The sequence below is a fragment of the Cydia fagiglandana genome, chromosome 8 (genome assembly GCF_963556715.1).
Source record: "Cydia fagiglandana chromosome 8, ilCydFagi1.1, whole genome shotgun sequence".
Lineage (NCBI taxonomy): Eukaryota > Metazoa > Arthropoda > Insecta > Lepidoptera > Tortricidae > Cydia > Cydia fagiglandana.
The window spans coordinates 21,179,992-21,196,634 of record NC_085939.1 but is presented as its reverse complement, the minus strand read 5'-3'; the positions used below and the strand labels follow the sequence as shown (position 1 = coordinate 21,196,634).

At 42.2% G+C, this 16,643-nt stretch overlaps 1 protein-coding gene across 2 annotated transcripts; it reads right to left on the bottom strand.

Moving 5' to 3' along the window:
* Positions 1–4,915: 4,915 nt before the first annotated feature.
* Positions 4,916–13,490, bottom strand: LOC134667085 (uncharacterized). Of its 2 annotated transcripts, XR_010098606.1 has the most exons (4): positions 13,423–13,490; positions 12,879–12,993; positions 12,419–12,525; positions 4,916–5,174 (listed from the first exon to the last, which is right to left on the bottom strand). XR_010098606.1 is itself a non-coding variant. In XM_063524376.1 (2 exons), the coding sequence occupies exons 1-2, from the start codon at positions 11,940–11,942 to the stop codon at positions 4,936–4,938; spliced, it is 315 nt and encodes a 104-aa protein (XP_063380446.1). In that variant the 5' UTR covers positions 11,943–11,960; the 3' UTR covers positions 4,916–4,935. The 2 variants fall into 2 exon arrangements, 1 of the variants encoding a protein (XP_063380446.1); XM_063524376.1 differs by lacking the exons at positions 12,419–12,525; positions 12,879–12,993; positions 13,423–13,490 and adding an exon at positions 11,867–11,960.
* Positions 13,491–16,643: the final 3,153 nt, after the last annotated feature.

The following is a 16,643-nucleotide window of genomic DNA, read 5'->3' as shown; positions in this document are numbered from 1 at the left end:
GCAGCGGCTCGCAATGGGCATTCCTGGAGTTCGAGTATGAAATCTAAGTATTAGGTAAGTATTGTGTTTAATTGGCATTTTCATCACACTTGCTCGTAAAAGGTGTTATAACACGTAGGTGACGCGGTCCGTAAATCCTAAATTTCGACCCAGGCCTGTAATGGACGACCAAAACAGCCGATTCAACGGAGCCACGCCGTTTTGTCGCAAAAATAGTGTTTAGTTTTTAAGTTTATAAAATACATATATAGGTACTGTATCTGTATCTTAGTCTGTAAGGTATTTGTAATATGGTCCTTGTTGCCTCACTTAAATTTTAATTAAATAAATAAATAAAACTAGGCAGAAGCTTCATTTTGTTCCCATTTTTCCTCACAAGTGTGATGAAAAACATTGTGTGTGCCACGGTACAGGAATTAGCGAAGAGACGCAAAGTTGAGGACTGCTAACCATCTAAGTGGTTACCACCTTATTGCAAAAGACATACGGTCTAAAATTAGTCGTTAAACTCCACAAACTCGTTATCAGCCTAGTTTTATCGGATGCTGAAACACATTACAAATTCAATCTGTCGCCAACTTCGTCGCGGTAGATGACTCTCGAATAGTTTGGCGCGGCGCAAGGCATGAGCGACAAGCGTGTAGACATAAGCTGAAAAATTGTAACTGGAATTAATTTATTTGCGATACTGCCGAATTCGAACCATGCTTATAATACCACAGCAGCACCATACGGTGCACCACACAGATACGATGCTGAACTAACTGTCAGTATCAAAAGTGACATTTCTTCAACGAAAAACGTACCTTTTAACACTGACAGATCGATGTGATTCCTTTATGAGCTATCCTAGCCTATGGAGGCCCGGCAACGCCAATAACAGAGTTATTTACAACAGGCAGACCAGTCTGATGCTGATCCGCATGCCGCTCCGGCGTGCGAGCGGGACATTGCTATATACATGCATAGCACCAGATTGCACCAGTGTGGTAGCCCAATTATGGCCGCCGCTCGTCGCTGATGCCTGTCGCTCGTTGCTGACGCTTGTCGCTCCGCTAGTGACTTGCACCGCCTCCCGCTTCGGCAGGATTCAACTAATTACAAAACTTACATTTCTTTGATCAATGGAAATAGTTTTTGGTGTGGAATTTAATTGGTTCGCGCCAAATTGGTTTAATCGCTTTAGTTTCGATGGGAATTGATTTTAGGTTGTATCCATGGGTGCGTAGACAATACGGCAATAATAGTTCACGCTCCGTAGCGTAGCGTATTAGTGCGACAGAGACAGTTGCGTTTCGTTCGTTACCCAGCGTGAACGATTGGCGTCTTGTCTGCGTACCCTGTACGGAGTATGTACCTACCTGTCTGTCTAATAATTCGGAAATGCTCCTTTTGTGGTATACATTCCAATACGAGTAGTCCAAAATAAATGAATTTTATATTATTAAACGAGTTACATATTTAAATAAATACATATATATCGAATTCTCACTAAAATATTGCATTTTGCTTCTCGGTTGTCTAAACTGTCTAAAGCTTCGACATCTTTATACACAAACAGTTTAACAAAATAAATCAGACTTACACGAAGTAAAATCCCCGTAATATATGGAGTGCAGCCTGCAAGCTGCAGCCCAGAAGTTTAGAAAAGTGCACTTTAGACATAAATAAGGATCTGGACGGTTATTCACGGCGCGTCGTGTTGGGAGCCTTTTATAATATTTTTCACACGTTAAAAAAATGTTACATAAGTTAATTTACTGCAATTGTCGCAATTGCGACAATTGTTCAACCTAGGTTAGGTACACATGTAGAGCATAAATTATTTACATAACGAAGGCTGGAAAAATATCTGACACGATCTCATTTGTAGAACCATAAGAGCGTGTCACAAAATATTTTTGCGAATCTCGAAGAGTAATATATTATTGCAGCTGACTGTACTGAGGTTTACTGAAGTAGCATGACAAATCCGAACGATTCCGAGAAAATATGATGGAAAACAAATATGCACTACATTTGTACCTATTTGTTATTTTCAAAATCACTCGGTTTTTAAAGTTATCCCGATACACGATATACATATAGGTACGAGTAAATTCTTCTATACTTATTTAACCCTTCCAATGTTCAATGTTCCTTGCAAATTCTTATATCTTATTTCCCAGTATAAGGCCTAGACTGCATGCGGTGCAGTGAGTTGCACATGCAGGGAAACTTTTAAACTGTGTTTGCCGCGGGCGGGGATTTGGGGCAAAAACTATAAAAGTTTGGACTATTTTTGTGCCTGAAAGGAGGTAGTTTCACGCGAATTACGATACAATAAGTATGCTAAGTTTAATAGAATCTGTACTGTATATCTGTATTTTAACAGCTATGTACGAGATTGTGTATAAAGTAGGGACATGTACAAGAAAGAAAAGCTCTTTTAACAAATTAGCTGCCAGATACGCATTTAAGTATGTGTCATACAAAATCTCGCCCACTGGCTGAGAATGCGCTGAAGCTTTTACAAACTGAAATAGATACGGAACACAAATCAAGATATTTACTGTAAAACTCACCTATAGTCCACTATCTACTACAACTATGGTCCACACAGAGTCAGACCAAGAAAATTCTGCATCGGTTTTGATAGCATAAGCAGTGCAAGTGTTATTTTAAACGTCAAACTTCTATGAACTTATGTTGTATAAATAAATAACACTCACACTGCGTGTGCTGTCTAAATCATTGCAGAAAGTCATTTTCTTGGTCTAACTCTATATGACGTAATTAATCATATTTCCCAATGTCTTTTTGGTGCTGTCCGAGTTTATTCGCATTTATATTCGAGTTAATTTTAGACCATAGTTGTGAGCTTTTGGACCATAGATGGTTGGATTTACGGTACCTAATCTGATTGCCTAGTCACCTATACATTTACGTTTGTTAGTCAGAATGAAACAAAAAACCTCAAATAACACTTTACATTTAATTCCCAGCTTAACGACGGTTTCATTTGTTGCATTACATTGAATGCGTGGAGACTCATTACACTCGCGTTCAAATAAAGTGGTAATGGATAGAGCGATGTTTACTCACCACAGATCTTTCATAGCGGCTAGAGAGAGCATTCATTAATACATTGATTGAGAGTTAAAAGATATTATAATGCAACAATAGGATTGGCGCGCTGCGCGATATACGTGCGACGAAAGAATTGGATATTAGGTACTGTGATATTATCGTACTTTTATGTGAAATTTTGCTAGGATCAGATCCCTCAGCTTTATCACTAGCTATTATACATTAAAATTATACTTATGCTATAGTATGCAGGATAACTATATACAACTGAAAATAAATGAAAATCAGACATGTTTTTGTTTGTTTTTTTTATTGTACTAAAATTGTATTTTTCTTTTGTAACCTCCTGAGACTAAATGTATATTACGATGTACATATTCGTGCAATCTATTTGAACCTTTCATGAACCAAGTAAAATAGCATTTCTTTTGTTTCATTGTTTTTTAAAACAAACTTCGTAAATTCGTTCGAGTTTAGTTAGAAAAATATGAAAACTTTATATGCTGGGTCTTACGATACGAGGTTACTAACCTACCTACGACCCGCGTGGTGGCAAGCAGTCTCCACCCCTTAATTTTCATTTCCTCATGGACTATTATTAAGTTGCACATAGCAGCTACTGCAATACGATGCGAGATCTAGTGGAGTAGTTCTCTGCTTCCACAGATAGTTTCAATTTGCGCCTCTCGTGAGTGTAGTGTCCACAGATGTACGAAAATCCACAATAGACACTTTTTTAGAGAATGACTACACACCTTATAGTGTTGGTAGGAACCCGAGTTTTTTTGAATAACTATAAATCAGAAGAATTCGGCTCGTTTTTACCGAGTTAAAACCGAGTCTCTGTCCCGAGTCGAGTCATTTATTGCGTCTTTTTACAACTCAAAAGGACTCGAGCCTCCGAATAAATAAAGACTCCGATAACAATTTGGATTGGAAAATGGGAAGTTGTATGAAAATAAGGACACAAATCTCTACAAAAGATTTGAGGCTAACAAAATGTTCTAAAATTCAAGTCAAGTCTTAAAACACAGGACGCAAAGAACTCTAGTATATACCATAGGTTGACACTTGACGTTTACGCTCAGGTGTGTGAACTCGAATGTAGTTCACCTCGCTTGCACTGACGTATTAGTGCGACAGAGAGATAATGCAATCGAGTTCACGCATTCGCTAGTGTAAATGTCAAAGTTCAACTCATGGTTAATAGCCGTGTAGGAGAACATTGTTGATTTGCCGTGTCTATCGGCTCTATAGACTAGCGGCACGGTTCCTAGGTTTCACACTGTTTGCGCTGCGCTAAAGTGTAGCGAGATACTTCTATCTATTTTTAGTCCACAAAATGTGGAGTAAATATACGCTTTATATTACTGGATGCAAATTCAAACTTACATTAGGGAATTTTTCGCCGTGTTGGAAAATGAAAATGGATGAAAATGAAAATGATACACACATGTCTTTGGCGCTTCGTCAGTGACGATATCTTTGACTTTGAGGTCGCTTCTTATACATAGGTATAATCATAATCATATATTTATTTGCAGAAAACAATTTAATGTGATTTTTAATTCTATTTAATACGATATTGATGAGAGATGATGTTTAATACGACATCACCAGAAGGTGATGCGCGCAGTCGTGAGAGTGAGATGCGCTCACGCACGTCTGCGCGATCTAATTTAGATCCATTCAGCGTGAGCTATCTTCAAGGTCGTGTCAAAATAATATCAAAACCGTAACAAGTTGTTAGATCTGATCTGAACCGAGCTCCTTAAGTGTATCTGATAAATGAAAAACCACAAGTCTACTCTTTGTATTTTAGATTTATATTTTTAAATGCCAATCTTTTAATAGAACCATGCAACTTTATTCTGCGTACGTATAAAACACTTTATTAGATTTCTTCAAAAACGTAACCTTATTAACCTTTCTCTTTCCCACCCCCTTGACCCTCGTCTTACAGCAGATACTGAAGAACTTCTTCTTCTTTCTTGTTCCGTTCTGCGCTGTTCTCGGCTTGTTGGCGTGCCAGGCTAGTTGGAGCAGTTCCAGTATACTGAGGATGCTGCAGCCGAAGAATACGTTGAAGACGCCACCAAGTTGAGCTGGAATGTATGGTTATGTGGGCGTCAAGCCGGATGTTTTATGTATTTATTGATTTTATGTTTGTACACTTTTACATTTTACAGTTTTATGTTTTTACAATTTTTATCTTTTTACAATTTTATCTTTTGATTGAATTAAATTAATTTTATTATTTATTTCCAATGCAATTATTTATTCCAAATCATTTAATGTTATATACAATGAATTTATTTTATATTCTAATTCAGTTAATAATTATTTACAGTAATTTTAATTGTTAATTAGTATTTCATGAATTTTACCTTTTAACCTATTTACATAAATTGATTTAACCTATTGAAATAAATGAATTAATATAAACAATGAACTATGTACAATAAAATCGAATATCAAATGTTAATGTTACATATTTTGTATGTTGAAGCGGACAAACAGATCCCTTGTTATTAGTAGATAGTTTAGCGCGCAGCGACTGCATACGTCACGGCCGTACCGGTTCTCGGCCGGTCGCCCTGCGCCCGCGCAGTCTCTCGCAGGCCACTCTAGTCAGTCCATCAGCCGCTTTGACGCGAAGTGCATGTCGCTGCGCCGCGCATTTGCACTACAATTGCATTTCATTGCATTTAGCTCGCGCCTTATAGTTTTTAAGTGCCTATCGCTTTACCATTTCTCCTTCTGTAAATATCTATTCTGTGCTTTCGCTTATGCATGTGTGTGCTCCAGAATAAAGCTACAAAACATGCTGCTTGTTTGCTTTCGACGCCCGAAGCTAGCACCTAGATCAAGTAAGTGAATAATAGATCAGAGCTATACTGCGTTATTACGCATTCCACATTGGTGACCCCTTGCTAAACACCCCAGAATGGGAGGCGAAAATGGCACTGATAACAAAGGAGTACCGTTACAAGATGGCGCCGAGCACTTAACGGCTGAGTCATTTCGGGTTGGCGTCAAGGTGCCACCGTTTTATCCTGACAAACCTGCGCTATGGTTTGCGCAGCTGGAAGGACAATTTCGTTTATCGAGAGTAACGACTGATGAGACCAAATTTTATTATGCCATGGCGCAACTTGAACCTCAATATGCGGCGGAGGTTGAAGATATTATTACGTCACCACCAGAGGATGACAAGTACGGCAAACTGAAGACGGAGCTGATTAAACGCCTTTCTGCATCGCGGGAGAGGAAGGTACAGCAGGTCCTGAACCTGGAGGAGTTAGGAGACAGGAAGCCTTCACAGTTTCTTCGGCACCTTCAGAACCTGGCAGGGCCTGGGCTACCCGAGGACTTCCTGCGGTCCATCTGGGTCAACCGGCTACCTAAACGGACGCAGGATATTGTCGCGTCGCAACTTAAATCATCTCTGGAGGACTTGGCGGAGCTCGCCGATCGCCTCCATGACGTCGTCACGCCCGCCCCGCAGGTGGCAGCAGCAGCGCTACCCTCCGCGTCGTCGGAACCCCTGATGCTGCAGATTGCGGAACTGAGCAGGCGGATGCAGGCGCTGGATGCTAAGGTCGGTCGGATGTCCCGGCCCAGAGGAAGATCGTCGAGTCACACCAGGCAGCGTTCAGCGTCCAAGAGGTCCAACTCCAACTACCGGAAGTTCCCCACCTGCTGGTACCATCACAAGTTCGGAGAGCAGGCTAAGAGGTGCATCAAGCCTTGTGATTACCAGTCGGGAAATGCATCGGGCAGTCGGTGATGGCGGCGAGCGGCTGCCCTAGCAAAGGTCGCTTATTCATCATGGACTCCAGGTCAAAAATCACATTCCTCGTGGACACAGGTAGTGATTTATGTGTTTTTCCGCGTAGTGTTTTAAAAGAACGCAGGCCGCCGACTAGCTATAACTTGTGCGCCGCTAACGGCACAGTGATAAACACGTACGGTTACGTGCATCTAGTCCTTAGCATAGGTTTGCGCCGCGACTTTGTCTGGCGGTTTGTTGTTGCCGATGTAACAAGGGCGATAATAGGTGTAGATTTTTTAATTCACTACAATCTTATTGTCAATTGCAGGGAACATCGACTCATGGATGGCAATACACTACTTTCGACCGCGGGTTTGCCTGCCCGATCGTCTGACGACATTGCCTCAATCAAAGTTGTAACTGGTGAGTCTGTTTACCACGCAATACTACGGGAATATCCCGACATCACACGCCCATCTGGCATACATCGCACAATCAAACACAATACACTACACCATATCCGGACTACACCTGGACCCCCAGTGTACAGTGCACCTCGTAGGTTAGCTCCTGACAAATTGAAGATTGCCAAGGAGGAGTTTTCTTCTATGCTCGCTAGTGGCATAGCCAGACCCTCCGAGTCCCCTTGGGCTTCTCCCCTGCATTTAGCCCCTAAAAAGGACAATGGTTGGAGACCCTGTGGCGATTACAGGATGCTCAACGCGCGGACAGTACCTGATAGGTATCCTATCCGCCATATTCAGGATTTTACGCAGAGTATCACAGGCTGCCGCGTGTTTTCAACCATTGATCTTGTCAAGGCCTATAACCAGATCCCCGTCAACCCTGAGGACATCCCGAAAACCGCCATAACAACGCCGTTCGGTCTTTTCGAATTCCCGTTCATGACGTTCGGGCTTCGAAATGCCGGACAGACGTTTCAGCGTTTCGTGGATGAGATGCTGCGGGGACTGGACTTCTGTTACAGCTATCTGGACGACTTCTTAGTCTTCTCGAAGGACGAGAAGACCCATGAAGCCCATCTTCGTCAGCTGTTCACCAGGTTGCAGGACTACGGCATGGTGATAAACACTGCCAAGTGCGTCTTCGGGGCTGCAGAGGTGACATTCTTGGGTTACCGTATCTCTGCTGAGGGCACCAAGCCCCTCCCTGCCAAGGTCGACGCAATCAAGGACTTCCCACCGCCCAAGAACGTGCGGGAGCTCAGGCGTTTTCTGGGTATGTTGAACTTTTATCGCAGGTTCGTACCCGGTGCTGCCCAGAATCAAGCTCCTCTGAACGCTCTCTTGGCGGGTTCGGTGAAAGCTTCACACCCAGTCCATTTTACGTCGGCAGAGCAGGAAGCATTTGATCGCTGTAAGCAGGACTTGAGCCAGGCTGCCCTTTTGGCTCATCCAGATGCACAGGCGAAGCTCTGCATAGTTACAGATGCATCCGATGTGGCTATGGGTGCAGTTGTACAGCAGTTCAACGAGGAGAAGGGCTGGGAACCGCTAGCCTTTTTCTCGCGCAAGCTGAGTCCTGCCCAGCAGAAGTACTCGCCTTACGATCGCGAACTCCTTGCGATTTATGAGGCGATAAAGTATTTCCGGCACATGGTCGAAGCCCGCGACTTCACCATCTACACAGACCATAAGCCGTTATGCTTTGCGTTCCATTCTCGCAAGGAGAATTGCTCGCCCAGGCAATTCCGTCACCTGGACTTCATATCGCAGTTCAGCACAGACATCAGGCACATCTCAGGTAAGGACAACGTCGTAGCAGATACTCTCTCTAGGGTCGAGGAGATCACGCCACCAGTGGATGTGGACAGGCTAGCCGCAGCCCAAGGCAACGACCCGGAGTTGGAGCAGCTGCTGGGTGGTGATAACTCGTTGCACCTGACGAAAGTCCAAGTGCCTGGGACAGATGCTGAGCTGTACTGCGATGAAAGCGGGAGTTCCTCAACTGCTAGGCCGTACGTTCCAGCAGAGTTAAGACGTCAGGTCTTTGAAAGTCTGCATTCATTTAGTCACCCAGGAGCAAATGCATCTGCGAAGCTCGTGGCTGACAGGTATGTCTGGCCCGGGGTCAGGAGAGACTGTCGTGAATGGACTCGGAACTGTCTGGCTTGCCAGCGTTCGAAGGTCACTCGACACGTTTCCACACCACTGTCATCATTTGACGTCCCCAAGGGCAGGTTCCTGAATATTCATATCGACCTGATCGGACCGCTTCCACTTTGTCAGGGTTTTAAGTACTGCCTCACCGCCATTGACCGTTTTACGAGGTGGCCTGAGGCAATCCCGATACAGGACATGACCGCCGATACCGTCGCGCAGGCACTGCTGCATGGCTGGATAGCTCGCTTCGGGTGCCCGGTGGATGTCGTCACTGACAGAGGACGCCAGTTCGAGTCTGCACTTTTTAAGAAGCTCTCTGAACTGACAGGGTTTGTACACAAGCGTACCACCGCTTATCATCCTGCGTGTAATGGCATGGTGGAGCGGTTCCACCGCCAGCTGAAGGCCGCCATTACGTGTCACGCCAGCACCACCTGGGTTGAATCGCTCCCACTGGTGTTGTTAGGCGTAAGGAACGCCTTCAAGGAAGACCTCCAAGCCTCTTCTGCGGAGCTCGTCTACGGACAGCCCCTGAGAATGCCTGGTGAGTTTTTCAACCCAGGTGCTGATCCATTTCCTGATGTGACGGACTACTTGTCTCGGCTTCGCACGTTCACGAAGAACTTGCGCCCGACACCAGCTTCCCGTCACGTGGGTCAGCGTCGTACATTTATTTTTAACGACCTAGCAACGTCTTCACATGTGTTTCTAAGAGACGATACTCTATGCAAGTCGTTGAAACCAGCGTACACGGGCCCCTATAAGGTTCTTCAGAGAGGTCCAAAGGTGTTCACTTTGCTCATAAATGGTAAGTCTGTGACAGTATCTGTAGACCGGATTAAGCCAGCCTACATACTTCACGACACACATGCCAATCACATTACACATAAAACACAAACACATAACAGCTCCCACACAACGACCACCACCGGTTCAGCTTTGAGTGAGGGAAATGTCGTCAAATGTACGCGTTCAGGTCGCGTAGTTCATTTTCCTGACTATTATCGCCCTTAGCCGGTCTCTGGAGGGGGGTGATGTGGGCGTCAAGCCGGATGTTTTATGTATTTATTGATTTTATGTTTGTACACTTTTACATTTTACAGTTTTATGTTTTTACAATTTTTATCTTTTTACAATTTTATCTTTTGATTGAATTAAATTAATTTTATTATTTATTTCCAATGCAATTATTTATTCCAAATCATTTAATGTTATATACAATGAATTTATTTTATATTCTAATTCAGTTAATAATTATTTACAGTAATTTTAATTGTTAATTAGTATTTCATGAATTTTACCTTTTAACCTATTTACATAAATTGATTTAACCTATTGAAATAAATGAATTAATATAAACAATGAACTATGTACAATAAAATCGAATATCAAATGTTAATGTTACATATTTTGTATGTTGAAGCGGACAAACAGATCCCTTGTTATTAGTAGATAGTTTAGCGCGCAGCGACTGCATACGTCACGGCCGTACCGGTTCTCGGCCGGTCGCCCTGCGCCCGCGCAGTCTCTCGCAGGCCACTCTAGTCAGTCCATCAGCCGCTTTGACGCGAAGTGCATGTCGCTGCGCCGCGCATTTGCACTACAATTGCATTTCATTGCATTTAGCTCGCGCCTTATAGTTTTTAAGTGCCTATCGCTTTACCATTTCTCCTTCTGTAAATATCTATTCTGTGCTTTCGCTTATGCATGTGTGTGCTCCAGAATAAAGCTACAAAACATGCTGCTTGTTTGCTTTCGACGCCCGAAGCTAGCACCTAGATCAAGTAAGTGAATAATAGATCAGAGCTATACTGCGTTATTACGCATTCCACAGTTATTAAAAGATATTTAAAATAACGTTTTAGAAAATATTGTACCTAGAGCTAATTCGAAGTTAAAAATTGATGTCACTCTGATAACTTGCCATAACTTAATTTTTTTTTGAAATGGGCTTGATTTAACGACTAACACTTCATTTGAAAAAACAAATCTTAAATCCTATGGTCAGCCTCCCCCGGCTGACTTCTGGGTTTACGACCTTTTTAAAATTATTGTTTCAAACCCAGTAGTCAGCCAGGGGAGGCTGACTATTGGATTTTGTACAAAAAAGTAGTTTCCAATAGTCAGCCGCCATAAAGATGTTACTTCCATACGGATTAATATTATTTTTTTACGTTTTTCAGATAGTTTGGGTATTAATTAGGTGAAGTAGTCATATTCTTTTAAAAATAAATCACAATTCGGCTTCTAACGTCTTATCAAAATACCATACATTCCAAAAAAAATGGCGCATATTTCATAACCTTTCATGTCAGAAGACACCGCTACTTTGAATTTTTTTTGTGGATCATCGTAGAGTATTCATTTAATAATTAAGGTATTTGTCAATTAACAGTTTATCAATCTATAATATTACCTATTTTTGACATGAAAATTAGAATTATAGAAAAACTTTGATATAAATTTACAGCCAAAAATAGGCAAGAAAAGCTGAGTACTGGTGCATGGCTGAGCACTGGTGCCTTTACCCTATGTTTAGCTATTTAATTACAATTTCACTTCACTCGCCTTTTAACCAAATTCAGATCGGTCGTACTACTTGCACTAAACCACCTGTCAAGTTGGTATTTTTTTTGGGTAGAGCATGGCGATTTAGTAGGTAGGAACTTTTAATTATTACAACCAATATCATTAGTTGTAATCGAGCGGAGCGGAGGAGAGATCTGGTCGATGTCATTGCTCCTCTCATCTCTGCTCATCCCCACCTCAGTTGAAAGGCAGCCTTAGCAAGTTACTTACAGAAGTTGTAGATAGGCTTGCTGTATAACGTGGTGGTCTGGTGGCTCTTGAGAAACACGAACACCACGGTGACGCCGCTCAGGTTTAGCAAGTTACTTACAGAAGAGATCACAGAAGTTGTAGATAGGCTTGCTGTATAACGTGGTGGTCTGGTGGCTCTTGAGAAACACGAACATCACGGGAACGCCGCTCCGGTTTAGCAAGTTACTTACAAAAGAGATCGCAGAATTTGTAGATAGGCTTGCTGTATAACGTGGTGGTCTGCTGGCTCTTGAGAAACAGGCGCACCACGGTGACGCCGCTCAGGTTTAGCAAGTTACAGAAGAGAGCACAGAAGTTGTAGATAAGCTTGCTGTATAACGTGGTGGTCTGGTGGCTCTTGAGAAACACGAACACCACGGTGACGCCGCTCAGGTTTAGCAAGTTACAGAAGAGATCACAGACGTTGTAGATAGGCTTGCTGTATAATGTGGTGGTCTGGTGGCTCTTGAGAAACACGTGCACCACGGTGACGCCGCTCAGGTTTAGCAAGTTAATTACAGAAAAGATCATAGAATTTGTAGATAGGCCTGCGGTATAACGTGGTGGTCTGGTGGCTCTTGAGGAACACGCGCACCACGCTGACGCCGCTCAGGTTTAGCAAGTTACTTACAGAAGAGATCACAGAAGTTGTAGATAGGCTTGCGTAATAACGTGATGGTCTGGTGGCTCTTGAGAAACACGCGTACTATGGTGACACCGCTCAGATTTTGGCCATAGCTGCGTTCAAGGAAAAAAGTGTTATTTAATAAGCTTCATAGGTTTAATTAAAACTATTCAAGTTTTTAGTGTAGGTGTGATTAGGTAGTTGGTTTTATTTACTAAGGAAAATACAAGTACCTAAGGCATTTTCACACAATCCGATTCGATATCGGTACCGTACATTCGATAGCGTGGCGTGACGTAATACCCTTTTGCTTAAAGTCGCATTTTGTATGGGATTTTGAACAGCGAGTGTGCCAAGCGGGACGTTTAGGAAACTCAAAGGAGCGAAACGTTTAGGAAAGAATTGGAAATTACCACTGCGTACATTATAAGTAGGTAGGTACAGATATGCAGGTGTAGGTACTTACTAAAAACTGTCAATAGGGTCCACCGTTGAAGAGGTCTGGTATGTGTCAGTCTCAACCAGCTCGTATGGGTAATAGCACGACTTTGGGCACTCGCATGTGTTCTTGTCGAACTTAGCTGTAAGTTAGGTATTATAAATAATAAATAAATATTTTTTTTTGATTTATTTAATCCAAACAGAAAATACAGTGTAATTATTGCACTTATCTGCCAAACTGCAGAACAGTTTAAAGACAAATCAACAGATTAAAGGACAATCTTACACTGGCCGATCTAGCTATACGATGAGTCCCGAAGTAAGCCTTTAAATTATTTATCACAAATATTAGGAACAAGTGATAAATGATTAAACACACAAATGAATGCCCTTACTTAGATTCGAGCCCGGGATCTCTTGCTTCGTAGACAGGGTCACTACCGACTAGGCTAATTGTTGCATGAGATAATTGAAAGTTCATACGGAGCCCTCAGTGCGAGTTAAACGAACTCGTCCTTGACCGGTTTTTTATTTAACTGCCACTTACAAAAATGGTTTGGGAAATTCACCTGAAAATATTTCGGCGCACGGCAGGCGGGGCGCGTCACAGAGAGGAACGCCTGGCGGCCTGTAGTAGACGGGAAGCAAGCAACCGCAACTTCGAATCAGGTGGTCCATCTGGCATTCCACCAGGCAGTTTGTTCTGCGTAAAATATTGGACCAAATGATTTTAATAGTTTACCCCCAACAGAGAGACCTCGCTAGAAATTCTAAATCCTTAACCTATATCTATCGCAAATCCACCAGATGTTGCTGCTGACTGGGCTCCCTATTCAATGGACACGCGCGGACCCAAATGACGGTCCCGTATTGGCTTATACAGCCACGAGAGACGTGGTCCCTCGCATACGGACTCTGCTTAAATCATCTGTCAAGATGTTAGCCTCTCCTCATGATGGTAACCTCTAGGCCTAAGCAGCATTCTTTTATGTCTGAGGCGATAATCTTGACATTAGGACTGGGGCATGGATTGGATACTTTGGGACATGGAGCTAGTAAAGTAAGTAAGGTTTATGAATTTATGATAAACAAAAGATACTTATTATAACCCTTGAAGAACCGCAGCTGCTTGCTTTGAGTCCTGCATCCTCTGAGCTGTTCCCCTATGAACCTGGTGTCGTCGCTGACTTCGAGGTATTTTGCGTGGAAGGAGGACCACAACTCTGTTCCAGGAGAGAGGGCTGTGCCGTTGGACGTGCCGTCAACGTAGCGGCGGCTTCTCTGGACGGCTAGCTGGAAGGAAATTAATTTTAAACAAACATACATATCATTTATGATTCCAGAAGGGAATGCCGCGGTGATTGTATTTGTTTATCAGCAAAAAGTCAAGATATTCGGTCTCCCAAAACGTGGTCGATGTGCTGCAGTATCTTGGCAGTTTCATTAGAATGCGGTGTGGAGTGAAGTCTGTTCCTTTCCTATTAAAAGTAACCTATTGCTAAACTAGGTGGTTCAATCTACTCACCCATTTGTAGGAGAGGTCCACGTTGTCCAAGTGCTGGCTCTGATTGACAGCAACCAAGAGTGAGGAGTACGGACCAACCTCGCTGGAGTACCATACACGGAGTTTCTTCGTCGTGTCACCGCCCAGTTTTATGTCCCTTGAATACAGTCAAATACTTATCTTACATTTAAAATAAGTTTTATGTCATCCATTACATTTTTTATACAAGCTTTTATCGCTGACTGTGCTTTCTCACAAAGCCTATCCAGTTGAATATAAGGATCTCGTGTTACCTATCTGGTCATGCTACAACGTTCAACTTTAACGATAGTAATATTAATATTATAAATAAATAATTCGTTTACCTTTTCAAAGATCTGCCATTAAAAGTACAACAAAATCCAGACATTGTGATCTCCATGTGAAAGAGGTCTAAGCAGTCATAGTCTTGCTTGAGGTAACGACATCTAAAAATGTATTATATTCATAAATAGGTAATCAAATTTTGCAAACACATATATGCAACTCCAAGGATGACAGAAGCACAGTAAGGTCCAAGATCTAAGATGACCCGGTTCATCATTTCATACTATTTTAACTGTAAATGGGTTAAATTTTTGCGACCATGTTCGTTAGTATCATTTGAAGTAAAAACTGCAAATGCATACATATTTTAAAATGAAGAAAGTAAAAAATACGACGACGCTTCTGGGGCGCAAGCATCTTAGAAAAACTCAGAGAGAGTTACTCCACTACCTCATGGGAGGAAATTCCTCTGTACTGCACAATACGCAATAATTTAGGTTCCAGGGTGTCACAGTGTCACGGTGCCAGACACAACTATACTTATCTCAAAAGCAGGATTACCTCAAAAGAGTCTCCTCACAAGAACTTGTCAACAGCATCCCAGCCTCTTCCACGTCCAGGTCGTTGTATTCCAGGAACTCGATGACCTGTTGAAGATCATCCAAGTAATACGGGACGTCCGGGGAGAAGAACGCGGCAAGCTGCTTGATCATGGGTCTTATGGTGTGTTCTGACATGCCTGGGGGGTACTTTCTGAAAAGGAACAACCGTTTGATGGCCATTAGTTTCTGCTACGAATTGGTTGAGGATTTGACTGTATGAAGCTAATTCATATAATGTTAAAAGTAAGTAAAATAAATACTACTAAGTAAATAACTACAATAAATACTACTAATACTACTACTGTAATACTTAGTAAGTAATAGTACTAAGTAAATGAGTACTCTCACCTACCTTCTACTAGAAGCTAGACACCTATTTTATCACTGATTAGGTAATAATAATAATTACTTGTTCTGCAGCAGTCTTTCAATTTTATAATCCTGGTAATAAACTTCTGGACACACCAGCACGGAAGGGAATATCATCCTCGTCATGGTGGTGTCGCGGGTTTCGAGGTGTGTGGGGGCGTCAAGGAACCGCATGATGGTCGAGAGTAGGTTGGTGATAGCGCAGCAGAGGAGGACAACTAGGGCTATTGCCCAGTATAACCTGGAAGAAAACTTCACAATTTATTTTGGTGTGTGAGTGAGGGGTTTCTTGTTAAAAATTCGCACACATCTGGAGAGCATCGCTTTAATATTAAAAAAATTGTTGTCCCCTTTCCCCTTATTATGTTTACTTTCCACTTTCATACATTCAGGTGGAAAATTGAATACAAAATTGTGTCACTATACAAATACAAACGATTTCTACCTGTGTCTCAGTTCAATAAGCCGCTTGAGTCCATGTATCTGTGTATGACGCAGCAGATCCATGAAGTAACTATGCTTGCTGCAGCCCAAAGGTGGTCTCCACCCCAGTACCCTTAGGTACCCTTACCAGTACCCCTGGTTTACACACTTTACGAATATATCAGTGTATGCCAAAGCTCAATCGAATTTAAACTGTTGTGAGACATACTAACATTGAATAATTTTACGGACTATCCGAAACATGTCGCGCGAGTGACTAAAAACAAGTGATAGACTCACTTTTCCGTAAAATTGTAACCGTAAAATTATTCTATGCCAAAGTTGATACATTTAACTATGCAAACTCAGTAGCTCCAAAAATCTTACGCGCCTATTACGCCAGAAAAACAAACTTTCCTATTCTTCACTTCACGTCAGGATTTTCCGAGGGTGATTAATTTTTGAGTTTCATACTTCCAGTTATTGCTAAGGCAGCTAGGACATTTTTTGGATGCTCTAGATTAGAATATTGCTGCGCAACTCAGTGAGCACAGCCTGGCCTTTATAACCGCGAAAATCGAAGTTT

What these genes read in the sequence shown, in the direction of transcription:
- LOC134667085 (XM_063524376.1), bottom strand. Translation starts at nt 11,942, where the DNA reads ATGTTCGTGTTTCTCAAGAGCCACCAGACCACCACGTTATACAGCAAG. An exon ending in CAACTTCTGTGATCTCTTCT is followed by an intron (nt 5,175 to 11,866) that starts GTAAGTAACTTG and finishes CATACATTCCAG; the next exon opens with CTCAACTTGGTGGCGTCTTC.